Raw genomic sequence first — 26,008 nt, 5'->3', positions numbered from 1 at the left:
TGTTCTATTCGTTTTTAGCTTAAATATGTAATTTGGTGTCAAAACATAATATAATAATAGCGATAAATGTAAAAATACTATTTGGACGCTTAATGCTATTTTTTGCTATATCTTTTTAAATTCTTTTTTAGGGGGATTAATATTTTAGAACAATGTTTAGAACAATTAGAACAATCCAGAACAGCAAAAAAATTTGAATTTAAAAAAAAATGGGTGGCCACAAAAATAAATCGTTTTTTTGCTTTTCCCGTCATGTTTTTCGATTTTTTTGTTCATAACTTTGGAACAATATAGAACAAACGTAGAACAACCTGGAACAACTAAAAAAATATTCAAAATCGAAAAATGGGGGGCTAACTTCATATAGGCCTGTGCAACACGGATACGACAGTCCTGCATATATGTATACGCGTACGCACACATGACACACACACACACATCTCGTACAGAAACCTAAACCGTAGTCTAACGGAGAACTCATGCGTTGTCTCATGCATTGTGTATCGCATCACGTAGTTCCGACATTATGATTTTTATTCTAATGAGAAAATATAGTCAAGTTTTTTTTCGCAAAAAATTATTGAATAATTTCTGCTATTAAAAATTAACGATACTTATAATATTTAATATATTTATGTATTAAAATAACATAATTATGTAATAATTTTATTCAATTTCCACTACAAATGATTACGGTGCGCGAATTTATTGGACTGCGTGATAAAATAAATTAAAGTCAAGATTTGAATTCCAGAAAAGGACTCATGATAAAAGTGTGTTTTTAGATAATCGCAAAACAATTAATAGACGAGATGAGTCAGTGAACGAGTTTTATTTAAAATCTGATTCACCCTCCAATCTCATTCACCCGCTGTCGTTCTATGTAATTAATTACTTGCCTTTCTGTGTCGGCGTGTCAGTCAAAATATACTAGAAATTCGCATCAAAACGACAGCTGTTATCAATCACACGTTTAACAGATATCGCGAATGATCGATACGGCATTCGAAAATTTCGAGAATTTACAGATTATCATTTTGCGCGTAATCTCTAGACACACACGTGGCATTTTGATTGATATGTAAAGCAGGTTTTTTTTAGGGGAGGTTCGGCAAACGCGATTTCTACATCAAATTTATGAGAATTGCATTGCGACATTTTCATTTCAAGATGCGTACATCGACGAACAGCTGCAGTTCAGCTGTATTGCTATTATTACTCACGATAATAATAGTAGGTTATACTCGCTCCATACGTAAATTGCGTGCGCAAACAAAACAAGGTTTTCTAGAACTGGGTTGTTCTCCTTTGCCATCAACATTATTGTACATTCATTGCACAAAGCCATCAAATTATCCGTTGCGCGATATTGCGTTAGTCCTCGTTAGCATTACACAAAATATAATCCCTGTATCATCGCTGTACGATATTGCCGAAAAGAATGATAAAGTTCGATGATTTCAATCAAACTTGATACATTATTTAATATCGGTAATTTACGAACTGTAATGACACATTGTCGCTCTATTTAATGATTGCGCGCGAATTGCGCAATTCGTTAGATGTATAGTTGGGTCAATCGCGCGGGTTAAGCCCCTTACATTCTTCTAATTTATACCGATATTACGCTTACAGTCATTCTCATGCTTCGTATTCGTGACTAAATTGCTGATCTACAATTGCGGGAAACGACTCCGATAGTACGCGAAACCGGTCGCGCGAGTTACGCGGGTTTATAAATACGATACCTCAAACAAGCGTGAGCGTTCCTTTCTCTCTCTCTCTCTCTCTTTCTCTCTCACCTTCTGTTTTAACGCTCGCCGTCGCCGATTAATCTGTCCGGAATGAAATTCGTGGGAGTAAGCGGGATATCTAAAACGTAATAACGAGAAACGCAGCGTCATTCGGAATCATAGATACATAAGAGCTCTACTATATTGGCCGCGTTTACTTTCTCCTCGTCTCTATCATCCCACGAGTTTCCCGTTGTGTTTTTGATAAATTTGATATGAGGTTTCCTGATCGTAGAAGAGAAAGAGAGAGGGTATATACACAGAGAAAGGGGAATGAGAGAGAGAGGGAGAGAGCGGATAGATAAAGGGAAGGAGAGAGAGAGAGAGAGAGAGAGGATGCGTCTGTGCGACGTGTAATTAATGTACGCACGTGCATTATCCAATAATGCATACGTGCGTATCGGGAGGTCAAACGGATCGACCCGAGCTTCATAGTGATGTAGCTTCGCATTTACGCTCGAGTTCGCCGTTAAAAACATTTTTCCGGACGCAATTCAGCGCATCATATCTATTATTCCATACATGTTGCCGTTTATTTATTCTACCATCTCCACTTAGTGCCTGCCTTTATAGTTGTGTTTCGTACGCAACGCGGATTTGTTGATCACCGAGTACGTTTACACTACGGAGATTTAAAGAGGATATCTTACAGAGCGACAGTTACGACGGCGAATGCGGTTACAACGGCGAATACGCGTTTTATAGAATGCAAAGTATCCTCGTAATTGTAGGTTTCAACAATAAGATTGATTTTGTTGCTTTAATTTCAGTTTATTCACGCTGTCAGCTTTAACATAATTGTGCGGAATCGCTGCACATTTACAAACTGGCGCGTAATTTTTATTCAGCGATATTGTAGCGCGTATAATTCTTGCGCATCTTTATTTATAGCTGGAGAAATATTTATTTCCACGTTGTTATTTTATTGCGCAATGTTTGTCGTGAAGTTATTTTACGAGCATTGTAGCGTATTGAGAAATTAGCGAAAATCACGATCACGGTGCTAGTTAAGAACCGAATCCCCTCGTTCCGCGTCTTCACACATGGCAGCCAATGGTTATTTGATCGATACGAACCCTCGGGTTTACGCTTTTTGCTGTGTGCACGGGGCCACCCTTTTATTAATGACTGACTCACACGCGTCCCGATAAGCTGATAGCCACGGCCAAACGTCGTTATGTACGAGAGTAGGATAATCATTCTCTGAGATTATCGTCGCACGAGCGCGCGCATATATATGTAATATGTATACGAGTGATGTGTAATATATATTAGTCCCATGAAAATTTAGAAACAATACAAGAGAACGAGAAACGCGATAGCATCGTTGCTGGAAAAATAAATACTGTTGCCCATTTCTCATGAAACGTTATTAATGCAAAGTAATTAGTCTTTTATTACAGTACACAACATATAAATAGTGATTTTTTTTTTTCTAAAAAATAAAGATGAAAATAAAGATTCGATTTAGCTATTTAAAATATTTATCGTATCCGTTCGCAACGGATCTTCTTCTTAATCGATATACATTCTCTCGAATATGTAGTTGTCTTTTATTTTTATACGATGTCTTTGTTGGTGCGTTTTTATTACGCATTCTTCAAACTTGATGCAAAATATATAAATACGCATGTTGTGATATCAAGATTTCTCTCTATTGCTTTCATCACACACAAATATCTATTTGTTACTGATCTCAAGCAGATGTGAACGATATCTTCCTTGAAGAAAGACTTCTTCTATTCAGAAAAATATCTAAAAAAAAATCTTTCAGCACAAAACTGAAATGAAATTTTTATTGTAAATATTATACGATTATATGACTAGTAAAGTTCCAGTGATATCATATAAAAAGTACATGTTTTGTTGCGCATCCAAACAAGCTTTATAAAAAATATTGAATTTGCACCATTGCGTGAAACTTCGAGTCTTCACTGTGATATTCATATAAATTTAAAAGTGAGTCCCAAAGACGATTACGTTGACGAGGGTTAACTCAGGCAATTTGTAATCCAATAGCTAGATTTGCCGGAGTAGCGTATGTCAATAAAAACCATAGCAGTGGACGATTTAAAGCGCGTGTATTCATTGCGTCGCGTTGCCTTATCTTCAGATTATCGGCGAACATACATACGCGCATACAGAATATAATCTCGCTGTTATCGAAAGCGCGGTTGAAAGTGAGAAACGAACCATCCGTAAACACGAAAACATTTTTGGCCTCTGACATACCTTTTCGAAATTCGTTTGATTTAGAAATATTTAAACACATGTTTACTTAAATTATTATATTCTTGTATGAAGTGAAGTGCATCATAATGTGATATTTTTTTTTATTGTTGAAATAATATTTCATATTTTAATAATTTTCTCTTATTTTCTTACATTTTTTCAGAGTAAAAATATCTAGTAATTAAGAAAATTGTAAAATTCTAATTAAAAGTCTGATTTTGTGTAAGCTTTGTGTAACGTATGAGTAGTTTTTTTTTGGCAAAACAAATAAGTATAACACAAACATATGAAATAGGTTTATAAAAAAAAATGTTTGCGCATCAGCAATTTTACATTTCTTCTTGTTTATCGCGCTTGATAAGATATCGATTTTATCACTTGCACAATTCAATTAAGCCATGAGTATAATTTAGCAACTTCCTTGTTTGTAATTCATAATAACAGTCAAAGATAATCATAATATTTATCGAATATGTCCATTAATTATTGAATTGTATAGAAGTTGAACATTATTTTCAAAAAGTTGCACATTGGATAATAAATTAACATAAATATTATATTGCGCTGCGATACTCATTTTATTTAATTATTAATTTTCCCCGACGATAATCTTTCAGCTAGCTAATTAAATATTATTATTCTACATGTCAAATGATAAAAGTGACGAATTTCAATAAATCAAATCATTCAGATAAATTGTCATATCGATATTTCATTATTCTAATAATAATTTATTATTTAAAATAATAAAACGTTATCACAATTCACAAAAAATCCGGACGAAATGGCACGAATTAATTGATTTAATTTTTCTCCAGTAATTACTCGCATTATTTGCATACATAAATTATTTGAACACTTGATTTAACTTTTCCATTTGATGCGCCGAGGCATCTCGCTAAAATTTCACATCGATCAGTCGCGTCATTGTAACGTGTATTAGCGCCGACCTAAACAAGATAATTAAGATAAGAGAAAGCGTGGTGGGGAACACCGGGGCGCGTTACATGACGCCCAGCGTCGGCAAAAACACTGCATATTAACCGAATTATGGAAGCGACGCGTTTGCTAATGATTTATGCGCGACAATGCGCCGGTAATTGCCACTGTGCGCGAACACGCGGTCTCTGTATGTGTGTCCAGCGATTAATTAATGAATCGACGGGCACGAGATTGCGACCGCGAGATGATGTACATACATTCGTCACGGTCCGATGGTGGGAACGAGGCGGGTGGGAGCGGATGAGGGGGGCTGAGGGGGAGGGGGAGGGGAGGGAAGAGGAGGGCAATTGTCGGTGGGCAAACTTTGCTGGTGATATATGCCGAGCCGTTGTTGAGGGACTGCCGGATATCGAACTATAATCTGGCGTAAGTGGTGGAAGGGATGTGATAGCGTTGCGTGATTTGCTGCGGCAGGCATTATTTGAGTGATTTAATTGCAATCATTGAATTAGCAAATGCCAATATTGTTTATAATCGCGAGATGAATCGATAGGCGTCTATTGAAATTGCGACGCGCGCGGCAACGCGGTTGAAATTAGAATTTTATCGATTTTACCTTCTTCTTTTTTATGCAGTTTTTTTACGTATACTCCGAAGAAGAGTTAACAAAGAGGAGATAAAAAATGCAAAGATGCATTTTACCAGTTCCGACGCATCCGACGCTGTTATTATTATTGATCGATACTTAGTATCGAACATCCGTGAAAAATGATTGCCGCCAGACCCGCCATTTCTGATTAGCATCAACATGAATCTACTATATCTTATTTTCGTTCTTTTGTGCCGGTACTCGTTCGATACTTGTTGAAGATTCTAGCACTCTGCGCATCTCCAAAGATCCGTATCAAATTCTTTTGTTCCAAACTAGTTGGACGCGTTAGTTTCACCAGTCTGCCTCTCATCTTCGCAAGCAGTACAGCTTTCTTGAACATTAGGGCGGGCAACCGCAATGATGTAAGGAGATATATATCTTCTAGAGACCAAGGCTCCACAGGGGCGAGCGTACGTATCTGGCATATACATGCAGGACGCACACGCATTCATCGAGCGATAGATTTCTAGCTCGGTACCTGCTTCCAAGCTAAAAGGGACCCTAAGGAAACGCGGCAGCTGGTTCGATAATTGCGTTGGAAATATTATTAATGGTCCCTACATATACTTCATAGAACTCAGGTATACTTTTGCACGCTTTTAAGCTAGGCTCACGAAAAGTACGCGCCACGTAACGGAGAGCACAATGCCGCTATTCTCAATGCCGGATGCGTTCGCTGACTTAGCATTTAATTCCGTCGCGGTGCTCCCGTCTGATGCTGAATTTCTTTACACGTTAGTAAACGATTTATAACGCGATTATACAGAGGCCTTGGCGGGCCTCGGTAACATTTGCAATATTTTTTGGCGACACCGTGATTTGTTTCGAAGCACACACGCAAAATTTGGTACAACGTTTTACCTGCTTAAGGGAAACATTTAGCTTTTATTCTGTTGTATTGTAAACGAATAAATCATATTGAGCATATATGGATTTTGAATGGAGTCGGAACGTTTGAAATTCAGTAGGTGAAATTTAAGAGATTAGAAAGTCCTGTATACCTTTCGGCCTTTTTGGACGGTGATTTTTTGATCTTAGAAATATTTTCTTCGAATTTTTATAATAACAGGAAGAAGTGACATTCTAGTATTCTAGTATTATTCTCATTCTAGTATTGTAGATGCTAGTATTGTTAGATAACCGACAAAGAATGCTCCAAATATTCTACCCCCTGCTTGCAAGGATGCATTATTTTTTCTTTATGCATTTACATACATCTCTGAACATTGTAGTTTTAAACACTTCGGCGGCGTTTGCGAAAACCTTGGCCTGTTCGAATCAAAGCATTGTTTCCATTCAAATCGTATAAATTATTCGACTCTGAAGTTCTACTTCAATCTATTTGAATATGCAATTTGTTTGGATTTGTATTTGAGCTGACGTTGCTTTCTGTTTATCATTAACAAAATCTCAACAGATTGCTCGGTTTCGGTGTTAGATTTGGAAATTATTCTGCGAGAATAAACATACATTTTTCAATGGCCACATATATATTTGGAAACAATTGTACCAATTCAACGAAACAGGAAATTGTCGCGAAAAATGCGAGTAACCTTTTAGCAAATTTGGCTCTCCCAAAGATATTGCCATTTTATTTTGCGGAACGGCCTGTGCAAATTCTAACGTTTCAAGAATTTACCCCAAGATGAATTTCCTCGTCGGAGGGGTCGTGAAAAGAAGTGGCTGCCAGGATGTTTATTTTTGGCACAAACGAAATGCTTACCCTACGGCAGTGTATGCCTTCGTTACTGCGGTCTGAAACCGCAATTACAATGCGTTTCAAAAGTAACTAATAATATATCTTATTTCATCATTACATCTCTGCAGATTATAATTGAGTTTTATCCAATTTTAGAACTAATTGTTTACAGATTCAATACGGCACGCCCGTATAAGTCAATAAATTTTGAAATAATATATATTTGTCAAACATAATTTAATTAAATCAGAACATAATTATCTAAATTCTTTTTTTCTGCACTAAATATAGGTAAATTTGTTACGTACTTTATTTGTTTGTTGAAGCAATATAAAATTATTATTATATAATTACAATTTTAATTAAATAACCGTTGTTGCATAGAGACATCTATTTAATAAGCTTATTACAAAATTAGTATCCATCAGAATAATATTATTCTCGAGCAAAATTACTACATAATAAAGTAGGGATAATATCTGTTAAAAAAATGCATTATTTACGCGCATATATAATCAGACACTTGAAATGTCGTTAAAGTTGCAACCAAATGTCAAGTATTACTACTGCACCTTATACACTTCGAGTATATCTGATGACTTTTTTCTGCAATCTTTATACTGCGCTAAAATACTTTTTATATCTTTTTATATCTGTTCAAAGTAGATATATTTTTATATCCATTCCAAGTAGAAGCCAAGTCAGCACCGGTCAATAATGTCAGATGTATTAAGCACATAAAATCTTCAAGTGTTATTAATCATGAAAACATTTCTGATTAACAATAGTTTCATATTTTCTTTATGTAAAAATCGATGGAGAATGATCTGTTAATTCTCACATAAATTGACAAATTAATCAATTGTTCCTTCTTACAACTCTTTATTTGAATAATCTCGTCAGCTGTTTGCAAGATTTAACTGTATTGTTTTCGTATTATTTGAAAGAAAGTTTCCGGAGCCGTGCGACGCTGATGATTATTCGTGGAGAACCCTGTAGGTCTCCCTTGTAATACGAGTACGTCCTGCTTTTCCTCTCTCGACGTTTCACATTTTTCGTTTGTATCTTTCGTACACTACCCTCTCGAATGTGTACGTACGCACACTCATGCCCATCGGTCGACGCAGTACATGAAAGGGCGTTCGTAATACGAGCCTCGTTATAGGATTTCCCGGACGCGGACATGTGCGTCTATAAAGTGCACTCGTGGCGCACCCACCATATGAAAATGCGTTTTCACTTTCGATCTGCGACGAAAGCTTTCACCGATAAATTCCGCGTCGTTGATACATACTGCGCTACTTTTTTCCCCGTCTGAATAAAAATTGTAAACGCATCGAAATATCGCGTTGCATAATTCACCGCAAAATGACGAATGTGTATTGTGTAATTTCATCGATGATTTATTCGTAAGAGAAAGATTTAAAAAAGAAAACAAATGAATATTTTGATAATCTCGCTCGTATTTTAAAATTGTCAAATTTGCCCAAGACTGTTAACATCATTGTTTGTTAAAACATAATGATAGGTGTATTGCGTTGAATGGTAATAGCGTGGAATCGATGACTCGCTATTATTGTATTGTCCGAAATGTACATCGCTCCATACACGACCTTCACGGTCGTGAGAGGGACATATTCTTGAAGTCTTCCGACATCCCCTCGTGTTCTTTTGTCTCATCCTCTCTCTTACTCGCCGGACGTTTTCGACTATTGTGCCGCGTTCTTTATTTCGCACCTGTCGAGGGTCTTGCATGATATAGCGGCGCAGTTTATGTAACGCGGAACTACTTTATGCAGAAGAAAAACTGTCGACACATCGAATCACGCCGATTAATATCCGGTACTATTCCACGTGTAGTAAACGACTTTGTACTCTTTGACGATAGTGCGCGCAAAGGCCATCTGCAAAAAGCGCTGACGCTTAAGTATGAAGTCAATGCAAATGACGATGTGTATATAATGTGATACACGCGCCGTCCTCGGAATGAGGTAATTTCGATTTGCTTTATTATGCAATTACCGCATTGCATTAACTTCCGCTCATTTTCTCGTCGAAAAGATATCTTGTCATGCTTGTTTCTCCAAGCACACTCGTGCAGTCCAGATCGAATTGTTGAATAATACATCGGATCGTACATACGCAGGTTTTGCACTGATAATAATGAGAGCGTTAATTATATGAATATGTGCCGGAAGATGAACATTTAACTACGTAAAATTCATTACATCCGGCTTGCAGGCAATTTTTTTTAGAGAAAAAATTTTTTATGTAACGCAGCCTTTTTTCCCCCGATTAAAAATTGATTGCAATTAGAATCGCTTGTATCGCGTGTAAGGGTTCACTTTCACGTTCGCTCGAGATTTCGCTCATAGCCGCTGAGTCGCGTCGGTTCGAGGAGAGAGCCGGCGAGAATGTCAGGAATGGAGACAGTGGCGTGCACCGTCGATGAATCTACGATTCTAATTGCCTCACAATACTACTCTCCTCGAGTGGGCAGTCGACGAGAGCCAGCGAGGAGGAGTAGGTTTCCCTCAGGCGAGGGAAGAGAGGCGACCGGTGCCACACCTCGAATTCGCGGCATACCTACCGCGCTACATATCCAATCTCAACTCCTCTTGATCTATTCCGGGTATATCTGCATCCACGCTGGCACTACTGCATGCGAGCGCATGTGCGTGCATAAGTGGACATTCGACTGAAATTCCAGGGATGGAACGCGACTTTCTTGCGACCCCGCCGCCGCCGTGGTTAATTCGTAAATGGAAAAAAGTGCAATTCGCGAAATGTTCGATTTAAAATTGAAAAACTGAATCAGCCTTTTTTATTCGCTAGAAAGAATCTAGCGCAAAACATTTATTTTGGCAAATCAGGAATGATGCGTATTACAGCTTGAATAAAATTGTAAGAGACATATTTTAGTCGACTTTTTTTATATGCACAATGTACATATTTAATAAAGTCTTAACCGAGCTAGGTTTTTGTTTCCAACGGAATTGTTCATCGAGTATATTACTTAAGCGCCGAAATTAGCCGATCACTTCACCTTGAGACTATCGTAGTGTAACCGTGATAAATTCCACTCGGCAAATAAACAAAAAACACTTTGAAGGCAAACACACATTCGCAATTACTGCTTCGCCATTGTCATCAGCCTCAACTCGAAATTTATTCGTCAAGATCAAGTTATATATTTTATGTATTCAATTATAATTTTTCTAACAGAAGTAACAAACAAAATTGCTCGTTGAAATTGCTCTCCTACACATTTTATATATAATTTCAATTTTATCTCATAAAGCTCTCTGTTATATTCCGAATAAACGCGGCATTGATAAATAAATGTGGATGAACTATTTTTACGTAATGGCCTATTTTACAGATCATTTGCAGCGCAAGTCGCGCGACGGCGGACCAAACGCACCGATTCTCGCGAATAAAACGCGTGCCTGCCGAGAATAACGAATGTCGAACACAAATTACTGGCGGCGGCGGCGGGGAAAAGACGAATTAAAGCGTACATTTACCGCCGGCTTACAACGTAGTAAAGACCGGGTAAATACGATGACACGTAGTAAATGCGAAATGTACGCGTCGCGACGGTTGCATGTAAACACGCATTCGTTGATAAATTGCTCGTCTCGACGCGCTCGCGGTACGCGCGCCGCGTAATCGATCTTAATTCAGGTCTGTCATGCTTCTCTCCCGCTCTCTCCCTCTCGCGTTCGCAAATCCCCTGCTTCGCGATAAAAGTGCAGTATTCTGCAGCAGACTGCCTGATAACGTGTCCCACATTGCGCAGAACGAGCCGGCGAGATAAGAGCCGGTCTCGCGTTATTTACGCCCGTGTGCGAGCCATTGTGCTACGTCATGCGTTCTATTTCGTCACGTCGATGCTTAGGCGGCAAGAAGACTCGAAATGAATACGCGACGGGACTAAGTGCTGCAACAATCATTTCGAGATAAATAACATCTCTTCTGTGAATGATTTTTTAAGCTATTAATACAGGTTTTTTTGTATTTTTCTTATTCTTCATTTTTTTAGTTTTGTCTCGAGTCTGCCTATTTTTAAACACGCTTCATGCATGGTTATTTTTCTGTGCGATTTTTTGCGATGGAAACGTCACATTAACGGTGATGTTTTCTACGTTACATACGTAAAAGTTTGATATGCAAAGAATAAAAGAAATGTTTGGAATGCGATTCTGGTTATTAACTATATGCCTCTAAGCTGGAATCATAAGTAAGCGTGTCGAGTAGCTGCTAAAGTTAACATCTCAAGTGCGAGGCCGTATTTGATAATGTTTGTCACGTCAAGGATTGTCGTCTACGTGGAATATTTAAGATTCCCTGCGTTTGCCTTGCTTTTGCGCTCGAAGTGCAGTTTATACGTCGTTACATTACATCTGTACTTAGCGAATAGCTTAAGTGTCGGTCCGTAAAGTAGCTTATCAAGTCATGCGTATTAAACTTTCAACATTTAATGAAAAACAAATATTAATATTTATCTGAAAAATTTTAGATAAATGCGCAATAAAGGCGCACATTAATTAAAAGTAATATTTAATAAATTTTCACTGTACATTAAATTTCTCGTGTTAGAATCTTCGGATCTATAACTCGTTGATAGTAAATTGTGCATTATTTCTCTTCCGGAAGAGCAATGCGCATATCGCGTAACGAACTCCTTTTACAACGCTATTTCCGGCTACGTGACTGTCGAATATCAGTCGATTCATCAGGATCTCATCAGCATCTTCATTACTAAACGTCTCCTAATTAGCCGATACGAGATCCACATTTGATCGCGGAACGAGAATGCACAGAGTTATTAAAGGGTCGTCAACCTGGCGTTTATACTGTGTAATCAGGAAACGTGCGCAGCCGCGTATGCGTGAGCCGGTGCACGCGAGCGCGCATAAAATAAATTAATACCACGTCTATATGCGCCCTTACGCATACAAGCGTCTTAACGATCTAGCTTATCGTATAATGTGTGAACTTAAACTTTTCCAAACAACAATTATACGATGTTTGTGCGTGATGATAAAAATCCAACGAAATTATTATTTTGATACATATTTATATATTGCCGTCTCTTCCTCTTTCCTTTTTTTAGTTTTGTTCTTTACGTTCGAACTTGTTATAAAATATTAATTTAAATCTTTTTTATTTTGTAAAATATTTAAGTACAATAATTATGCGAATTTAATTTCTTTTTTTTCGACTCTTGCACTCTTATCCGCATCGATATTAAAAAACTGTCAAAATTTCTCTTCCGCCATGTGCGAAGAATCTCTCTCTCTCTCTTTCTCTCTCTCTCTGCTTTTCTCGATACTTCAATCTCGCGCAATGAATTTCTTAAGATAATTACTACGACCTCTTCGCCAATATTCAATCAGCAGCGCGCATCCGCATACGAAAGGTTCCAATTAACCGGGATGCTATTATCTCCCAAAATTACCAAACACTTATGTGCTTCGCTTATCGCATACACGGCCGCGTTTGCGTCGGTGAAATGCCTGTACGCGTGATACATGCGTACATTGGAAGGTGAAAGTCATCTGGTCACTGGTATCGTTGATGATCGCGCTGTTGTTACTGTTACTGTTGCTGTGTTGGTGTGATGACGTTGTTCGTGGTGATGCTTAACTCATTATTATGCTATCTATGCGATCGTCATTCAATTATTACCCTCGGTGGTCCATCTCACCAGCGTAATTACACTCGATGCGCAAATAAAACGATCGGCTATTGCGTTGCACGAAATTCAGCGTATGCAAATCGTTTTGTACGCGCGGCTGAGTCATAAAGCGGGGGTGGCAGGAAAGCGCAGATTTACGCTCACTCGCAATATCGGGCCATTGAATAGTACCGCTGACAATAGTCTCCGATGACTATCGATCGCGCACCTCTGATGATCGCTACTGGAATGTGAAATGGCCGCTAATTCGTGGAAAGCGTCGTCGATCGTGCACGCATATCACTTTTGTGGGCGTCGGTTATTGTCGGGTCATTTCGAAGATTTTTTTTTTCCCCCTATTACGAATCTTAAAATAGTCTATCAATTTCTAATAAATAAAACAAATCCTTCGCTCAAAACTCTGAATACATCAGAATTGCAGAAAGAATGACGACGAAAAGAAATTGATTAAAGAAATTGCAACGAAATCTCTTATGTGTAAACAACCTGATAAGAATAAAGACTTGAAATTAAATTAATTTGTTGTGTCTGCTTGTCTATTTGTTTTTTAAACTATTGTCGGAACAGAATCGCAAAAATAGATTATCTCTAAAAAGCGTAAGAGAAACGACGGCGATCGTTAAGGGTGATAAATAATGTATGAGGGATTAAATTGCAAATGACTCGCGGCGCTCATTCATCGATTTCGTTATTTTTTACGCCGGTGGATCAGCCAATTTTCGTCGAGCGGCTGGTAAATCGCGCAAAAATTCGGCAAGGAGAATTCGCGGCGCTTCGTTGCGAGCGTACTCGCTCGTATGCGCGCGCAAAAAGCGACTGCGTTAATGACGACGGCTTTACTGCTGGGTTCATCGATCATTCCTAACGACATATGCAGATCGCGCTCGTTTTTGCGCGCTTGGAATATTTCTTTGTGTACGCACATCACATACAATAATATGCAAAGCGTTGCTAGTTGAGCGGAGAAAAAAAAAAACGGACGAGGGTACTTGAGGTCTCTGCATCTTTCCGTTTAAAGGTGATAAATTCGTTATAATTGACTGTAAGCAGTATTATTAATCAAACATTTAATGTGTTGCGCATTGTAAGTGTAATTATTGGATATGACTCTCGGAATTAATCTACGTCGAGAATACGGTATTGAAATTATGTTATTAAATGCGCATGTATCGTTCTTGATCTTTAAATAGTTGATTACAGAAAAAAAATCCGCAGGTGTGATCAATTCTGCGCTAATACTGGATCAACAATGTAAAACGTTGAGCAATCTGAAATTTAACGATTCGCAGATTACTTGAAGCAAAGAAAGATTCTTTATATCATTCCGGAACATTTTATTTATGAGAAAAAAATGTTTTATCAATTAACAAACAGTTAATTCCAATTGCCGTAGCTTCTTACAACGCTCGCGATTTTTTAAGAGAGAATATCCAGATTATTAGCTGCAAAATAAAATTTGGGATTACGAGTACGTGATATACGCTCCGATACATGCGATTCGGTTCACGTGATTCACATTTTCCATCAACCCGCAGACGCCGGAATTATGTTTGCGCATCGATGCCGTGCCGGGAACAGTTCGGCCGCTGCCGATCGATTGGTCGAAATATATTCCCGGACGGTGTAGTTCATTCATATGATACAATGGAATGCTGGCAGCATGCGCACACGTTCTGTTTTACGTTCTCGCGGTCGCGATTTTACACATTCACAAGTGAGTAAACACCGAAAGACGCACGGAGCCAGACAACGAAAGTGTCTTACTTTATCACTCGGCTCGCCTAGCCGCATAATTTAGCGGCATGAAAATTGCATTTTCTCCTTTGTGGAACAACGCAATTCAAATTAAAATATTCCACGCTCGCACCCACGATTCTGAAAAACTAAATTTTAATTCTGTCGAGTTTAAATTGAAAATTTGAATTTCTAATTCTGTCAAATTTAAATTGAAAACTTGCGGATCTTCAAATATGCATTTTTAATAAAAGTAAGATATTATTTAGAAAGTCAAAATTTAATAAGTCGATAAAAAGGTGAGAGCTAATGTATTTTTCGCTCAGCAATAACAGTTACGTCTCTAAAATTGCATAATCTTGAATTTTAATTTTTTTAATTTAAAAATTTTAATACGCATTTGAGCGAACTGTATTAATTCCAAGAAATCGAATCGCTCCGCACTTAATCGCCTGCTATTGTTTTCTTCCTGATTCTCACACATGACTGCGCCAAATTGAACACATGGTTAACGATGCGAAGATAAATCGTTCGCGGTATTAGCAGTTGCGTTCGCGATTAGCGTGTCTGTCAGACTCCAGTTCATTTTGCCGCAGAAAGATGCAAGCCACCACCGGTCGGGTGAAATGCATATTCGAGTACGGTCGTAGAAGGAAACATAGATAAAGTGCGTTTCAGGCTGTAACGCTTTCTAGGTATGCGCTTACGAAACCGCGGTCATTATGTCAGTTTCATAATATGTGACTGCTCGTACTTTTGATGCTCAATTTCCTCACTTTGGGCGTGAGATATTCATTTTCAATATTCTTCAGTACAGATCTAAGCGCTAGAGATGCAATTATACGCAGTCGTATTTCTTTCTTGCAGAATTTGAATAAAAAATTTAATGTTGCATCTGTTTTTTACGAGAAAACCATACAGTCTTTTTTACAATTAACATTATGCAAACAATGCAAAAAAATATAGTAATTCTAGTGTATATATGTATATACGTATATACATACATATTCATGCTTGACACTGATGTCAATGATACAAAGATATAAAATATGATTGTATAGAATTTATTCATCGCCTTCTGACGTCTTCGGCGGAACTTTACGATCGATATTGGAATTGCGCTGTTTTCTCTGTGGTTCTAGTTGATTAGTCACACATATCACTTATCATCTGCTTTATTTCTTTATTTTCTAACACATTCAGTTTTCTGACCGGCAGCTAATAGGCGCTTTCCAAAGCGAAGTCGTTACGGCGGTTTCGTAATGCGTAATTGCCGCGGCTTGTGCGCTTTTGATTCCCGACACGTGCGTCGCAATTGCATTGCGTACGTGGTTGAGGCGTTTTTCAGATACGTTACTCCGCGATATCTCGGGTCACTACGGCCGCTTGTTTACAAAGTGTTACCATATATACGGAAATGCGAAACAACGCGGTTGCTATCAGCGAGATCGAGCTATTTTCGTAATTAAAGCCGCGAAGGCGATCGTACATTGTACGGGGAAACACGGTCAAGCTTTTACATTCACCTGATAACCGACCGATAAGCATCGCGCGGCGTCACGAAATTCGCTTTTAATGGAAACTAAATTGGTGAACGTAAAACTCGCGAGGGAGAGGTCGCGAAACCATTGTGCATTTCGCCGCGAACGGTGCATAAATTCCGCGTTTATCTCCGCGAACTTGTGAATGAATTGCTCATATAAAACGCAGCAGTTGTGTTAAGATTTTATGTTGCTCGGCCATGTTATGCTTAATGTACTTCGTATTATATTTTAGCAAATATTTTCGAGTTGTGACTATGTCGTAAATTTAATAACAATGTAAAATATTTTATTATACCGATTATTTTTTACACGGTTGTTTAGCAGCTATAGAATATTTTTATGATATTATAAATTTTTTTCTTGTAAACTACCATACATTATTTTTTACTATACATAAGTATATGTTGTTATTGTTGCGCACTTTGTAAATATTTATTGATAAACTACAATTTATCTCTAGCATTCCGTATTAATTATACATTGTTATACAAAATATTTTGTAAAAGCGAAAAGAATACTTTACGCACTGAAGATTCAGGAAAGTGATTCGATGAATTATTCGTAGGATATTATCGTCAGATCGCACGTAACACGTAGATATGTAAACATCTATGTCGAATGGAGCGGAAGTTGGATTTAAATCTACGTCTTCAATTGGGAACGCGCGATAAACGCGATAAACGCGATAATCGAGTGCGTGAAGGGACGCGGAGAGAATCGGGAGAACGACGGGACAGACGTCACGCTTACATTACGATAATCGATGTACGATGAAGAGAAACGTTCTCTATTGATCGTAAAGCCGGATGATTTACGATTATAGGTGTTTGTAAACGAAAAATAATACCACGCGTCAATTCCGCGTATGACGCAAGTTTCTTATCGCGGTATTTTGTCGTATGACCATGCAGTAATCGTAATCTACGCACGCGCTTAAGTACTTCATTGGGAAGTATTTTTTTGATGCGTAATTAAATCGGTAATTGTTCTTTGTTCGGAATTTGAGCAATTGCTGTCCTAAATACATATATAGTGTCATTCAAGCTTTAAAATTCTCACATCCGGCAGTAATTTTAATTAACTCTTAATTTTATTCAAAGTTCCGTGTCAGAGAAAATTGAAAAAATCTAATTAAGAGATACGTTGCACTGATTAGATTAAATTAAATTAAAATAGAATAAATTAGATAAGATATACTAAATTGAATTTTATAAGAATTTCAAATAAATTTGATTAGGACAATATGTAGCGGAAGTCCACTCATACAGACAACGATAAAGTTATATATATTTGCATATAACGCAATGATAAAAATCGCGATAAAGCAATCAAGATTCATAAAAATTTTTACAGCAATTTTTATTAGAAATATTATGAATATTTATTTTTAATTAAATTAAAAATTAGACTACACGAGAAAATTAAATCCAGAATTACAACTAGTAATATTCGAGTCAGGAAATTCCATTTACAATTTTATTTTTCTTGTATAATTTGATTTTTATGTATGTAATAAAAAATAATTCGTATTAAAAATGTTTCTGAAGCTTGGCTGCTTTATTGCATGCAATAGTTTTGTTATCATGCGCAACAGAATAATAGGTATCTATAAATCTAACAAATATATTAAGTGTTCTAAAAGTATTCTCCTATCGGTTGGGTCGGCATGTAATATTAAACAAGTCGCGCGAAACTATTTCAATGGAAGTCTTCAGATTTGCTTATTTGGTCGATTGCAGACCCCCTAGGTTCCCCGTTTATCCGGCGTATCGGCTATATATCACTGGTTAAGCACGGGGAATGCATAATGCGTATGCATCCAACCGTGCATTAAGTGTCACGACGCTAGTAAAAGCGCTGAGAAATCGGGAGTCCCACGGGATGTTTCGATCGCGTAAAAACGTGGCGCGCGGATAAAACGATCGTAAACCGGGTGATATTCGGGAGATTCCATCGAAATATTTTTGCGAGTAAACCGGTTGCTATTAGTAAATGTATCCGTTCGTGATGTGGCCAAAGAGTGGGTATTATTCGCGCGTTTCACCAGTCGTTCATTTCTAATCCTTCAGCAGCGTTCAATCGTAATACGGACCAATATTGAAAATTGTTATTTATCAATTACATATTATCAATTTGATATGTTAAACAAAGCAACCTAAACATTCATAAGAGCACGAACCTTTTCCTTCGATTGCCGTCTTTTCTTCTGTCTATTTACGAGTAAAATTTTTATCAATAATCTAAGCGAAAGGGAATTCAAAGAAAATCACGTTTATCTTTAATCAAAGCATTGCTTTTTTCCTCATTTATATGCAGTAATAAATAAATTAGAAACTAGAATCGAATTCTTTACTCGTTCTATCATTAATATTTAATGATAAAGATCAGTGGTTCTCAAGCAACCTGTCGGGCAACCCAGTCGTTTTTATCATCGAAATTGACGTTACACATACTTGCTCGAGATCTAATTATTCGAGAATCACTGATGTAATCTTCACCTTTTTTTCTCAAAATATCGAATTTGAGTCACTTAATTTATATTGTCTGTTTGTCTGATGATTACAGGAGAGAAGAGCATGCGGTATTAAAACAGAAGAACTGCGTAGAAAAGAGAAGACAAAGCAAAATAATTAAAGAAATGGAACGTAAATGGACTGAAGCAGTGTTTTTATTGTTAGTACCCTAAACTTCAATGGTCAAGAACCAAAAAGGAAACCTTAAAGTCGATTTTCCGGCATTGGATGCCGGAATGCCGCGCCGAATACGTCGCGGGCGGGCAAAGGGTGAAAGCATTTCGGAACGCATGAAGAAGTGATTATAAGAGAAGACACACGATTGCGGTACACGCCAACGTATCGTTGAAACGGTTAAGGTGGGTATAATATTTATAATTATAAAAACTAATCGAATGCAAATCCACGTTGAAAAGTTTTGTTCGTATTCATTACAGTGTACATATTTTTTTAAGTATGTCATCAATTATTTTGCTAAATTAGAAAAATAGCTCACAAGTTTAATAATATTGCGCCTAAAAAATTCACATTATTATTATTATGTTTTTTGTTATATCTTTATAATGTGATATTCTGTTTTTGATTTATACGAGTACACACATATATTCTCTCGATTTATTTCGAGTTGTTATTTTAACTTTCTCGTGTATGCTACAAACTTTGTAGCGCGTGATATACGAATATATATTTAATTATATTTAAATAATAAAATAATTTTTGGTTGGGGTTTTATGAGAATTAATTTATTTTATTATGATAAACATTAAAATAGTTTTCCTTAATAGGTCATAAAAATGTTCTAAAGTGGCTCAAACTAACACATCTTAATGATGTTATTTTATAATTACTATGTATTTAATGTTATAATAATATTACTGAATACGTTACTATTTTTATTGGAATTTTCGTGACTTTTATGATTTTAATATAAACAACATTTAATTAAAGGTTAACAGAACATTTATTTAAAGGTTAACAGAAAATTAACAAAATAAACGTAAAAATATTTTATGTCGGACGATTGCGCACGCTAAGGTCGATTGCACAATTCCATTAACGCGGCGAGTTTTGTATGGGCAAGAATAATACTTAATTTGTTCATTACGAATGACGCATTAAAATTTAAATTTTAATTGTCTCCAATGGGTCTGATATTTTAAAAATGTAGCTCGTAATGCGCGCGTTACGCATTACATATTTAAATTTTCATGGACAATTGGCCAGTCAGCAGCCATTAAAAATGTAATCTTTGATTCCTGGCTACTGCATAAAAGTTTCATCAATCTATATGCATGAATTATCAATAATATCATACGCATCATGTAAATTATAATAAACCAGTCTACTTAACGCCATCTTGAATGCATTTTCCTGTATTAACGCTTACACATTTTTGAAGAATTAATTACCAAAGCATGCATAAATTAATGCGTGATTTAATTAAATATAATTTATAAATATTAAAAAAAAATTTGAATAGAGATTACTATACAAAACACTGTCATTTTCAGGAACGACCTACAAAGGAACCACTCATACAGGAATCCATAAACAGCGACGTATATTTGGCAAATTATATAAACTGTTTCCTGAAGTCGGCTTCCTTTGATTTGTTGTTAAACTCGTTTTATAACGACGTGTTCCTATTATGCACCATAAGTACTATGAAACCCATTAAAGTAATATATCTAAAGTTTCCTCTCTACTTGCTTTTATTTGGACATTTATTCGCTTGCATTCACTTTTGACATTGCCTGTGGCCATTGCGACAGTCCGTTTGACATTTGGTGTCGAGTGTAACATCAAATTTAAACGCGTTGCAACTTAATTTTGGCGCAAATTAGGCCGCTCATCGCGCGATTCAGTCAAGGTCGCTGAAATCTCACGGGAATAGAGAGAGAGTAGGAAAGGGAGTGTACCGAAAGAGGGTAAGAGAGTGTTCCTACGGGGTGCCAGAGAGAGCACGATACCACCTCGGGCCGTCAATTCAAAGAGGACGGACGCCATGGCGGCTTCTTCGTCCTCGAGCGGCAACGAGCAGCAGTACTCTCTTAGATGGAATGACTTTCAGTCGAGCATCCTCAGCTCGTTTCGGCATCTAAGAGACGAAGAGGACTTCGTCGACGTCACGCTCGCGTGCGATAACTGCAGCTTCACCGCGCACAAAGTCGTTCTTTCGGCATGCAGTCCGTATTTCCGACAGTTGCTCAAGGTTAGTGCATTTTATGTTTTTTTTTTCCTACTTGTGTGTTGAAATATCCTCGAGTAAAAGTAAGTTAGAAATATTAAATGTGATTATATAAAATCAGCTAGAAATAATGCTCTTCAGTGTGATTCAGAAATTATCTACATGTTATTTTTATTGAAAAGGAAGATAAGTTCTATTTTAAGTAAAACATTTCTAAATTACAGCGCTGAATTATACTGCTACTTGTTTTTACGGATATTTCAACAATATTCTCTTTAACGTGTTATAATAAGCGAAAGTAATGTTAGGAATGTTGAAGAAATGAGAAAGCGAGAGAGATAGAATCCAGGCTACGGAAATTTTTTAACGACAATATTATGTTAACTAAAATGCAAATTGCAACATTGGAGACTTATAGGAATATAATTTTAGCTTGGTAAAGACTTACATTCTAATCATTAATTTGAGCTCACATTTGCAAAATCTGTTGGAAATTTCGCAGCGATGCATTAAACCGAGGAATATTTAGCGGTTATTGCATGTGCGAGCAATGTAACTCGATCGTAAAGTAGGAAAGTTGAATCAGAGTTGCAAACGACAATGTGTAGGAACGGCAACATTGTGATGGAGTGAAATTATATCTGATAGTCACAAACCGCATTATTTACACTCTACTTACGGAAACTGATATCTTCCTTGCTTTAAATATATCTGCGCTATGACTTATTCGATAAAATTTAACCATAATGGTTGTTTCAACGGAAATCAATGTGTTATTTTAGTGCAAAATAGTATCCAAAGAAATGTTTAATTCATGAGTATGTAGTAATAAAAAACTATGATTAGATTTTTACATAGCACTATAGAGAATTTTCCCAAATTGCTAGTTTTTTTTACTCTTGAAAAAATAGCTTTTGCGAGTAAAAAATATTGACTTCTCATGCAGACGTGCATAAAAATGGATTGTAAAATGTAATGTAATAAACAATAAGCTAAAAGAAGCGTAAGGCAAACCATGGCGGAAGAAAAAACTGAACAATTTTATATACGGTCCGCAGCACTTAAGAGTTAATTCGATCAATGTCTATTAATGTCCATTTTTGCGCCATTTCTCTCCTGTAATTGTATTTTCCGCCGCAATTTCTCTCGATAACGTCTCACGACAGAACGTAGTAGGTGTCAAGTTTAAATGTGACACGGTATTTATGATGACTACGAATACGTCATACAAAGTCAAATTTAGAACTGCATGTCATTAATTTTAGCCGCTCCAGTAATACTTTCTGCCTCCAGATCTTACGCTAATCTTAGATTGTTAATAGTGTTAGTGAGTGACGTTGATGTACATCTCATTCTGCGCTTCAACTTTCTATAATAAGAAATCCTTCACACGCTGATAAAATTGACAAACATCGTTGCTACGTGAAGCTAATGACAAAAAGAAGAAGTCAAAATTACGTTGACAGAAATTATCCTGATGTTATAAATATCTTTTATCATCGAAGCGTTTCCCTACTTTTGTTTATCGTCGTCAAAACAGATGGGCTTATTGAGGAAAAAAAAATAAAGTTTTTCCTCCTCGAGTAATGAAATCTTGTAACGCGCGGACCATGACACGTGTCTGTCAATTTGTAGTTAAGATCGAGATTTTTCTTTAATATTATAACAACCGCCATCATCTTTTCTACGACTAGTTAGTAGGCCCGTGTGCTTTACATGAACAACAAACGGTGGGGAACGATCTTTTGGTATCATGATTCCAACAAGGGTCGGAGGAGTCTCACAAGTTTTATACCGCTTGAACGGGTGGGTTAGATGCAAATTGCCGAGAGGGAACAAAAGGAAACGCGGAGAAAGAAAGTAGGCATTTCTCGAGGAAGGGTAGATAGAAGGTTAGATACCATACGCCATGAAGAATTCGTAAGTCGCGGTTTCCTGTTCGTTTTGATATCCCGAAAAAAGTAGAGATAATAGAGACAATGGGAGTTAATTTATAACTTTTGTTATGTTTTACATTAACATTTTGCTAGAAATCATAAATTTAATAAGGTATTAATTTTACAATTGCTTTTAACGCATTTAGCGACCATTACGAATGGTCAAATAATCAATTTCGCGTGTACTCATAATACAATATTGCCGGATGAAATTAAATTTGTTAAAACGCATGAAATTGAAGAATATCAACTTTGCGAGTTTATAATGGTGTTAAGAAAATATCGATTTAAAAGACGGATTTAGTTATAATATAATAAATATGTATGCGTATTTGCAGGATAGACACGAATGTTTTTATCGCTATTGTTTTAGAAATCAATGGATTTTTTTTTTTTTTTTTGTATTTCATCTTTTATCTGTTTTCCTTCGAGTTCGTAAAATACATTCTGATTATTCGGATAAAGTTAAAATATTCTATACACTTGTTAAAATCAAAGTGGTTTCAATTATGTTGTACTTCTTTTGAATTCTTCGAAATTAATCTTGATATCTTGTTTTTATTTGACACAAGCAACGCATGAGTGAATGGAAGTAACGCAAGAATCTCATTTCGCGTGTATTGCCGCAATCGCGAATTATAATAACTCTGATAGTAATTATGTATACCTTAATCGATTCGAACAAACGCGCAACAACCGGTTTCTTACCTCATAAATCGCGGACGTTACAAATCGTTATAAAATCATGGGGAACGATTGCAACTACACTTATTTCGCGTGTCTACTTTCCTCTCAAAGCTGAATATCAAAAAATACATAAATAGCTGCAATGCAATATTGGTTATGAAAGTAGCGATAATTAACATTCATGCAACGCTGCTTATTAGATTTTCTTTGACACATTGTGACATCAAAAGCGTAAAAATGAAAATAACACACACATTACAGGGGTATAATATGATTATAACAATTAAACATAATTGTAGAGATAAAACAATATTATGCGATATGTAATTTGATTATTTTATGTTTCTCTGTCAAGAGGAATCCACATCACAAATACGGGAATAATTAAATTTTCCCAAAATTTACTGTCAGACATTCCGCTAACATCTCCCGCGCCCTCTGCACATCGATCCGAGATCCATCTCACAGAATTGTCGGCGGCAGAAGGCAATCTCGCGATATTCGCGTGGCTGGAAGGAATCCACAAAAAAACTTCCGCTTTGATTTGCATAATATAGCGTGCGAGCCGTCGCAAGCGGAAATCTATCCTTTTCTCCATACGAAATATCATCAATCACTTTGACATGTCATCGCGATGTCGTCAATAATTCACATTTGTGATATCTCTTGGAGAACCTGTTTTCTTCGCGTGCATCATTGACTTTTACCGCCGCCTTCTCGAGACAGCGTTCTATAAATCTAATACTTTCGAACGATCTAGTGGGCGTGAAGAAAGTTCGACAAAAAGTTCGACAAATCGCGCCTTATTTTTTTTCACAACGCTAGCTTCCGCAAAAAAAAACCATACTACACCGAGAACGATAAGATCGCTATCTATGCTCATCACTTCCCGACTTCCTTTGCAGAAAGTGACATTAATAGAAGTCTAAAAATAAGTTTACAAGGCTATGTATAGTCTGATATATCTAGTTCTATTCCACAAAAAAATAATTGCAAAAGAAAAAATTTTCTATGTAATCAACACTTTATTTTTCAATCATCAACATGATTGAGATGTTTGCTCTATCGAAAAATTTTGTTGATTCAGAAGAGGACTTTAGAAATGATCAATCCGGTATTTTAATTGGAACGTTCGCAAATTAATCGTACGACATATAAATATTAGACAGACAGAGTGTACTTGTTCTTCACAATCACAACGTTTAGTTGGATCGTCATTCTCGATTGTTCTGCGTCCCGCCGTTATCGCCCGAAGAGCAACTTGGGCCGGGGTGAAGCAAGCGACTTTCTAATTGACGCGTACCACTAATTGATTTTAAGTGTCGGGCAGTACTCGAGGCGAGTTAATAAAGCTTTACACGCCGGCCGAGCTGTGCTTACGTCACGCCGGCTACGTGAACACACGACGATGGCGCGGGATTTCATGCCGTATCGCTTGAACCTCCCGGACACAATTACATTAAGGCCAGTCGACCTTAACAGCCTTCTTACAACCAGGCGGCAATAGGAGTTGCTATTATGCCGGCATTAATAGCAGACGCTTCACCGTATTACCCGCTTTTTGTTTGCCCACTTGCGCGATGACGTAGGATTCCGTATTGGTTTCGATGATCGCCTACTTATTGTTAGCGCATAAATAGCGCCGGTTGTAACGCTTACGAGCGATACGGCCTCGATCGCAGGCGCGATCGACGGGCGGCCATAAGAAGTCCATCCTCGCGTGTCTGTAAGAAATTTGGGAATTTCATGACTCCGTGAACAATAAAAATAAGATGAAATGTTTTTACAGCGTAGCGCTGCGCTGAATTATCTCGGTGGGAGTCGCAATAACAAACTCGCATCGTAACAACGTAGCGCGGATAAGCGTTATCTCGGGGCTATTTTTCCGGCAATATTTACCATTACTCTGGACACTTTATTATATCATTTTCATTTTATTTCCCATATTAATTATCGTGTAGCGTTAATCGATTCGCCGTTTGCTCGGCAAATACAACACGGTCCGATAAGCGTGCGTTCGCTCGCGTGCGCGATTTTATCCTTCCAAAAATATTTTCCAATTTGATTTGCCACGCGCGATATGTACCTAACGATAACGAAACTGCCCGAAAGCACTGATAGAGGCGCACCTGAACGACGGGTTGATTTATGCGACGACGATGCATCGACGCGTCGATTTACGGCATACTCGTTCATTTGACTATCAGCCAGAAGTCGATGACGAATCACCCCGGTTATCGAGCCGAACCCGCAATGATATTTGCCAAAATACGAATAGCGATTATACATACGCGTGCTTTGACGATAACAAATGCCGCCTCCCACCTCCCCCCCGCGATATGTCGCTCGTGCGTAAGCGACATCCTGTAAATCGCAATAGTAG

General features: G+C 37.2%; 1 protein-coding gene across 2 annotated transcripts in view; it reads left to right on the top strand.

Annotated features, from left to right (window-relative positions):
* LOC105676334 (protein abrupt) overlaps positions 1-26,008 on the top strand; it is a 93,044-nt gene that overhangs the window by 5,508 nt on the left and 61,528 nt on the right. For both annotated transcript variants that reach the window (XM_012374119.2, XM_012374120.2), the window contains exons 2-3: positions 18,866-19,172; positions 20,325-21,025. In XM_012374119.2, the coding sequence (XP_012229542.2) occupies positions 20,819-21,025 (207 nt within the window). In that variant the 5' untranslated portion in view covers positions 18,866-19,172; positions 20,325-20,818. The remainder of the gene's footprint in view (positions 1-18,865; positions 19,173-20,324; positions 21,026-26,008) is intronic.

This window comes from Linepithema humile, chromosome 3 (assembly GCF_040581485.1).
Source record: "Linepithema humile isolate Giens D197 chromosome 3, Lhum_UNIL_v1.0, whole genome shotgun sequence".
In the NCBI taxonomy this organism is placed as follows: domain Eukaryota; kingdom Metazoa; phylum Arthropoda; class Insecta; order Hymenoptera; family Formicidae; genus Linepithema; species Linepithema humile.
This window is presented reverse-complemented; position numbering and strand designations above follow the sequence as displayed.